Source organism: Fulmarus glacialis, unplaced genomic scaffold, assembly GCF_000690835.1.
Source record: "Fulmarus glacialis isolate BGI_N327 unplaced genomic scaffold, ASM69083v1 scaffold38090, whole genome shotgun sequence".
Classification (NCBI taxonomy): Eukaryota; Metazoa; Chordata; class Aves; order Procellariiformes; family Procellariidae; genus Fulmarus; species Fulmarus glacialis.
In genome coordinates, this window is record NW_009190501.1 from 87,951 (window position 1) to 96,179 (window position 8,229).

At 39.0% G+C, this 8,229-nt stretch overlaps 1 protein-coding gene across 1 annotated transcript in view; it reads right to left on the reverse strand.

Annotated features, from left to right (window-relative positions):
• EBF2 (early B-cell factor 2) overlaps positions 1-8,229 on the reverse strand; it is a 37,021-nt gene that overhangs the window by 19,785 nt on the left and 9,007 nt on the right. Inside the window, exons 2-4 of the mRNA XM_009585653.1 lie at positions 6,409-6,526; positions 4,478-4,608; positions 3,784-3,910 (exon numbers count right to left, since the gene is read on the reverse strand). Coding sequence (XP_009583948.1) covers positions 3,784-3,910; positions 4,478-4,608; positions 6,409-6,526 — 376 coding nt within the window. The remainder of the gene's footprint in view (positions 1-3,783; positions 3,911-4,477; positions 4,609-6,408; positions 6,527-8,229) is intronic.

An 8,229-nucleotide genomic window follows, 5' to 3' on the forward strand; every position in this document is an offset into this window, starting at 1 on the left:
AGCTTATCATTTTCTTCTTCAAACAACCTGTCTTATTGTGACTCTCTAAAAAAAAAGAAAAAAGTTCAAGTATAATCAGGTTAAACTTTAATAGCTGATTGTATATTAAGTATTGAGGGCATGGGCAGATACAACACTAACTAAGATGATAGTTTTTCTGCTTTCATGTTTTAGAAGAGTATTGGTGTTCTGGTGATTAAAGGATATGACTAGAACCTGAGAGATCTATTTCCCTGTCTATCTTCAGCTTTCCTGTATAACCACAGGCAAGTGATTATATTCTTCGTCCTTCTGTGGCAATGTCTCATGTATAAAATGGAAGCACGTGTCTTTCTGTAACTGGTTGCCCATGTCTGATGCAGTGGGGCCCTCATGAACCCTCTAAGGTCTGGTTTTATATCAATAATTATTCTTGTTATACCTGTGAAGTACCTATAGCCAGCTACTCAGTATTTTTCATATGACTTGACCCTTCGTGCTTTTCATCTGAGGTTATATCTCAGCACTTAATAATTATGAAGGACTTAATACAACATGACCCTGATAGTACCAGGGCTGCTAGTTGTTGCTGCTGTTACTAATTCTGACAGAACTACATCTTCCCATGCTTTTAGTTTGCAGCATTTCACACTTTTCAGTCCCCTGGGCTTGATGTTAATGTCTCTGCGTTTCTTAGGTTTTTACCAAGTGCAAGCTGAATGTAAAGGGAAGGTACTTAGAGGAGAAATTCTCATTTATAGAGGCAACTACAATTCAAGAGGGAAGCGGTCTTACTGTGTCTCCAAACCTACTGCATTCTCTGATACATTATCTACAAACTTTGTGACAGCTCAGAGGAATATATTGCAATAAAAAGTACTAAAACTATCAAGAAAATAATAAATTTCAATTATCACAAAAAACCCCCAGATTTTCGTTATGATGCACAGGACTACCTTACCAATAATTATAAAATCTACTGAACTTTTCTCTTCAGTATTTTATATGGTATTTGTCTGTTACACTCTACCCAACAAATAGCTGCACCTCTGTGCTGCTACTGAGTATATTTTACAGACTGCTATGGATACACACATGCATTCTGTGGGGCAGTGGCATTTAAACAACCTGGTTTCCTGAGGCTGTTGTCTGGTAGCTTCTCTGCTGTCTAATAACGTGGTTGAGCTCTTCACCCTTTCTTTCAGTGGAGGATTAATTCAGATCTCTCTTACCATTTTCACAAAAATGTGCTGGAACTGTTCATTTTTGATGCTCCTACCTTTCTGATAAAATTTGACAGAAATTGGTCAAACGATTCAAAAGTTGTTGTGGACGTTCTGAAGAAGACTTACAGGCAGAAGGACCTTGACTGCCTGAATATGGCTTGCCTAGGTTAAAAATCAATGCATTTGTTTACAGCAGGACACAAGCAGTTTTCTGATAGCACAGCCGCAGAAAGAAAAAAAATGCCACCATGTTATTTTCATAGCTTAGAAGTTGTTTTTACTGCTATTAGCGGCAACAACCTGGGGGAATTGATTACACAGGTGAGCCTCTACCTAATAGCTGTGTTTATCATTTTGCCTGCCATGGTGGGAGAACTGCAGGTTCTTGAACAGACAGATTGAAAAGTTGTCTGTTCTACCCTCGCTCTAACAGCTCGGCATCTTCTGTGAAATGCTGTTTTGTAACATATGGCAGTAAGCACCCACTCACTCCTCAGAGAATGCTAACAGATATCCCTATGCCAATAACAGCAGTAAAACAGGGACAGTATATTTAACTTTCTTCTCTTCTGCTAGCTCTTACATACATCTTCATGTCCTTTTTTGTGGAAGCACTCTAATTAACATGTCAAAGAACTGCACTGCAGTCTGACTCAAGTCCCCCCTAGATGGTACAAGTAAGTCTTGCACTTAAAACAGCTTTACAATAATAAGAAGACTTTTCTTCATAGAGGAATGCACATTGCTATTACATCTCTCTATCACTCCATTCCTAAACCTCTTTCAGCACAGGTACCAAGAGCACACAGATGGTGGCCCTCAGTAGTGCTTGTGTTGAAGACACTGTGAGAGCAAGGCCTCAAGAAGCAGCAAGTGGCATAGAAGAACTTTACATTTAAATCTGTAATATTAACTGAAGAATTAACAGTCTCTCTTTCTCTGAAGGCCCCTACAAGCCCTGTACTGCACATGAATCAGTGACACTGTTCCTTTGCTTAAGGAGTGCCAGACTCCAGTAAGTTAACCTGTCCCATCTCTAGAAACATGATTGTATTTGCATGCAGATTTAAATCTTTAACCTGTTTGATGGCTTTGCCAGTTATCTCTTGGGAAAAGGAGATAGGTTTAACCTGCTCAGAGATCAGATTCATCTTTTCCCAGAGACCAGTGAATCAATGCACTGCCTTAGAAGAAAATGTATTTCAAAAGCTTTTGGCCAGATCCTGATCTCACAAGCCCAGGAATAATTCCAGAACGACTTTGCACTGCACTGGGGTTATTTTGGTGCAAAATCAGAAGAAAGTCCTAATCTCTTTGAGCTTGATTCAAAATCAGTTTCAGTCAATGGATATCATTTCAGTATCTTCAATTAACTGTGGATCAGACCTCTATCACAACAAAACGAATCCTTTGTCAGTTGTATTGAAGTCGAAGCTTGTATTTCATTCAAGTACCTAGTACGTGCTGCAGGTTTCTAGGTGTGGCAGTTGTAAGAATAAGTACCTTTCCACGTACATAACTAAACACTAATTTAGCATACGTACTAATAAAAGGGTATATATAAAATGGCATAAGACAGTAACAGGATCTTCACAAATCATTGGTTCTTTCTAAATTTGAATTTTCATTCAAATTTTTCCACTCTTGGAAAAATCCTAACTAACTCACTCAACAGGTGGTTTTTACCTTAAAATTTTTAATAAAAAAATTCTTGGACCTTCATTATTATTTTTGAGTTAAATCATGAGTTAAAAATTGACGATTATAATACACAAAGATTATTTAATAAGGATTGATGGTAGTAAGAGGCTTTAAAAAATTAAATAAATCCTTCCATTTTGAGAAATCTGGATATGATTTGGTGGCAGCAAGTCATTCAACTTAAATATAAATCCACCCTTTAGAACTCGGCGCACCATTATTCTCTAGCCATGCTTAAGAGGCTTCAGAAACTTTAGTGTATACATTGCATGCCATCATTGTTACTACTGGTGCTGACAGTTCAATGAGATGGTCACCTGGTCCCATCTGATTTTTTCTTTCAGATCTATAGCTAATGTTATCCTGCTAGCAGAGGTGAATATAGGGCACTAAATACGTTGATAATCCATTTAAGAATTAAAAAACCCCAGATTTATTTTCTGCTCAGCTCATTGGCTTCTCTCGATACAAGATGCTCTCCTTGTCCTCTGGGATTATCTTGAAAATGAAAGGTTACCCCCAGCGAGAGGGAAATGTAGAATAAATACTGTTATAAATAAAACATCTTCCAGTATGTAGAACAATGCTATCATATTCTCGTACACTCAATATATCTATAGGCAGACCCATATAATAACAGCATGAGCTCTAATCTGGAAAAAATATTAACATGTGTAGTAATAGTGCCTTAACACCTCTGCACAACAATGAAGCTATCTCCTTACATGTCCAAATGTCACAACTAGCAGAGTGGCCTTCAAACAGCAAAAGGCTAAATAAATAAATAAAGCAAGTAAGCAGAGAGTTGTCAATACTGATTACCAAAACAAAGAGGCTCTGATCTCGAGCTCCTCTGGCGTAAATCGCAATCACCTACCTGTGTAAATAAACCTGCCTGGTGCACCTTTGCAAAACTGTTTGGATTTGTATGATAATGTCACTTCAACCACTCCGGGAATGTGACGTGGAGGTGTCTGAACTCGAATGGCATGAGGCGTGATAAGCTAGGAAATAACAAAAGGAGAGGCACGATTATGACATGTCTGTGTTATTCCCCCCGCTTTCACTTTTCACACTCCAAACATGCTTTATAAGTAAATGCATTGCTTATTCCTATATAGGAGACACTATAGATCAGGCAAGTGATATATCTGGTCTAGTTGCTTGCCTCCAGGAGAGGAAGACACATTTTAGGATAAATTGTCATCAGGAAAATTGTACTGCTTATGCCCATTGGTTAATTGCTGGCTTAGTTCTGGACCCAGAGGGAATTCTTTCTCCTTCCCAAACTCTAACCTCTTCTTTATTTCTTTACCTTTACCTGTCTTCAGACACCTAGAATTGTTCAATTCCATTCTGGATATTACTGAGCAGTTGGCCTCAATAACATCACATAACGAGGAGTTCCACAGAGAAAACATGTTCCATTAATTTCCTTCATGGAAAGGCCCGCCTTACATGCCACCATTTTTGTACCGTTATTGGAATTGGAATTAACACTGTTCCCCCTCCACTTTCTTCAGAAAAAGAGGGTTCCTTCAGTTTAGCAATAGGGAGGCACCTCCACCTACCTCACTCCATACAAGCATGGTTCCAAATACAACTTGCAGCCCATCAAAGAAGTTGTCTCCAATAATGATCACCATTGCTCCCCCTGTAGTCCAACCTTCACTTGGGCTGATTGCTTTGATGCACGGTGTGGCTAAACAAGACAAAAAGGACATCAGAGCACCAGGTTATGGGTTTTTTTTTTCCTCACACAGCTTTGAGACTGTTTGCAATACTGGGTTTGCTGCAAACCCTTGCAGCAGATGGGTGCAAGCAACTTCTGCGCACATTAAGCAGTCCTAAGTCATATTGATGCAAACTGTAGCTTAGAGCAGCTTCACCTGTCCACTCCTGGGAGCTCCTGCACTGCTGCAGCTTCACGGCTGGCATGAATTCCCTAGTGCTGACAAATGCCTAGAACAAGTCCCCTCCAGCCATTCACCCATGAAGGCTGCTTTACCATTCCACGAAGCCCAGTAAATAAATAAATAAATAAATAAATAAATAAAAGCATGTTTTCTGCCTTGCTAGTGTTAATTACTTGCCTATTCATTACTGGCACTTAACATCGTGTCATTAAAGCCTAATAGGCCAACTGTAGTGGGTGTAAAAATGAAACGCTTAAATGATTGTGCAGAGGCTGTTTAAAAAAACCCCCACTCATTAGCATATGATCACACAAAAGCTAAACCCTGTGCAAAAAGAGGTAGATTAAGATTTATTGAGTTTATCAATGGGTAAAAAAGATACAGGAATATCAAATGTTTCCTCCAATTCCTACCAGGAGACAATTTCTAATAATTTTCTTGATTTTATAGAGTAGATTTTTTTTCTCCTCTCTTCCATATGTTCAAGGCCTCTGGACTATACATCCCATCAGGAACCCAATATGGTTTCCAGGCCATAACCAAAGTCAATCCATCACTCCATTCCCAATGTTGACAGGGTCAGAGGTGGAGGGGAACTTTGGCAGTGCTCCAAAAACATGAGACTCCTTTGAACAGCCAGTCAATCACATCCAATCAGTCAAGGAAAAACTGGATGGCTTCCTAGGCTAGGAATCCTGGGATTTTCCTTCTACCATTTCACTGCCCGCTGGGGGAGAATTAACACCACTCTGAATTCTTTACTGATTCAATCATTTTCTTCCAGTTCATTAATTCTTCTTTTAGGTTGATATAGGGCACAGTTAAGAAGTGGGGCAGCAAAACATTATAATGAAATAATAGCCATGCTTGTCTTTTCTACTAACATCACTAGCTCTTCTCACTTTCATTAGCTGCAGGGGAGGGAAAAGTAGACACAGATAGCATTTTCTAGTAATTTTGAGTACTATCTGCATGAGAGAGGTGGAATGCATTGGTAATGAATGTATGGGAAGAGGGAGAGGAGGGGCCAGCATTTTGAAGCTTAACAGATGCAAGTATTTGTAATTGCTTTAATATAGTCCAAAACCCATCCTGTAGACAGCCATGAGTCTTGCTTAGCCAAACAAACTAAAATCAATTAGTGTCAGTTTCCTTCTGTGCATTGTTATGCTTTGCACATAGCTTGTTTAAGGGAACTAGTGACACTTTTTCATACACATCTTGTGCTGTAACAGTTCTGTTTAACTAAGATGTCATGTTGCCTAATTTGCCTGAAATCAAATCTATCCCAGCTGAACGAGAAGTCTGAAATTTAGCTAATACTTAGTGTTTCTATGTTTTTCATCTTTGCAGTACAAACTAATTAATAAATTGGAAGGAGAGAGGGAGACAGTCTCTTAGATGTAAAGAGGATCATATTTTGCATGCAGTAGACACTCTTTTCCTGACTCTTCCTTCTCTAAACCCCCTGAGGTTCTGCAGTTCCCCCTTAGCTCTCCTTCCCTCCTGAAAACAAATAGAAATTGAATAACGGGTAATATGCTTTTGCATTCGTTTGCATACTGTTCTTCATACAAATATCCTACCTTCTGAGGGGTCAAGTCTCCTTGCTCTCCGTCCATGCTTGGAATTGTTGTGAACAAACATGTTGTCAGACACTGCCAGTACGTGCCCATCAACATTCACTGTTGTTGATAGCACAACCTAGATATTTAGAAAGGGAAGAAAAAGAAGGCAGGTAAACAATTTACTTTGAAATTCAACTCGTTAAGTATTAATTATTCAGTTTAGTTAAAACCCTGTTCTGTTTTCAAAATGGCATCATGTCCTGGAGGGTTTACTCCCTAACAAGAAGGGGAGAAAATATTTTCAGCCTTCATTCTATGCATTAATTCCATTTAACATAGCATCCTAAGGGCCGTATAAAGTCCTTACTGTATAATGAACCAGCTACTGCAGATGGCCCTAAATTTAGTTTCCTATGATGCACTGTAGCATAGCTGATGGCAAAGAGGTCTATATACACCAACCAGGAGGGCAAGCTGCAGAGCACCACAGCAATTTGCCCTCTGATACATACATGCAGATTCAGAGCCATCTGCTGTACTGCGCACACTTGCAAATGTATCTGCATCTGCTCCAAAAATACAGGTCTCCATTGACTGAGCAAAATGGAAACTCCTACTATGTGAAAACAGTACCTAATATCATGTCTGGTTTTTGACCTATGCGTGCTTAGTGCCTCTTGAAAATCATCTGAGCCTGAGGACCCCGAATCAAGCAGCAGTTTTTAAACCTTAGCCTCCATGACTGATGTTGCTGGGCTCCAATAGCATATGAATTCTTAGAGGAAGTAACTGTGTATGTTAATTAATCCCACTTAGTTTTCCCTTTACACAATATCCAAAGCTGTAAGTCCTATAAATCCAGAAATATATGTGCCTTTAAACCACAAACTTTTAGGAAAAAATGAACAAACTGTGTTTTAACTACTGAGAGAAGATGCGTCTTACTGAAACTTTCAGGTTTCGACCATCAGTTGGTGTAAATCAGCTTAACTCCATTCAGCTGCCACACAGCTACAGTAATTCACAGCTCTTGAGAATCTGACCCTGGATGTGTTCATGAATTTTCACAGATACAGCTGTCATAGTCTAGGTAAGAGAATGTCAAGCTCTAATTGTTGATAAAACTACATTCAGCATGTAGCAGGAAAACCTTGCCCTCCTACAGGATTAGGATAGCTTAAAGAATACTTTCTTTCTTGAGACACGTTTAATTCATTCCAAAAGGCTCTTGTCATACTGTACTCTTATACTTCTCAAGCATTCTTGTCACAAAATGTGTTGCTTTTGTGTGCCAACTGATTTCATCATTGCACATTTGGGTGGAGTGAGTGAGACTCCTATCCAAAGTGAACATTTCCCGCATGACATAGCTGAACCTACTCAGATGCACTTCATTATTTTCCGTTAAACAATGGAAATAAATTTTAATCTCTCACTGGCCAGCACAGAGCACACTATGGCAACAGGGGAATAGACCTGAATTATTCCAGTGTCTGAAATATTTACGACAAGTGTTTAAATTGTAACCAAATGTAAATAAAAAGTATATCATATATATAGTTACACTATATAATATATACATATCTGACCTCACATACACAAGGTACGTATGTGATAAACACACGCCCACATGCTCTCAATATGAGATCTTTATAATACATGCAGACTTCCAATATACACACATCCCCTGTTTGAATAACCATTTGGGTGTAAATGTTGCGCACAATACAAGAGCCACATTTCAGGAAGAGTTGTAGAGATCCCTGTAGCATGAGTGATAGCAAGCAACAGTCCTCTGTTTAGAAGATAAGTGCTGAGCATCCTCTATTCCCTCAGCCA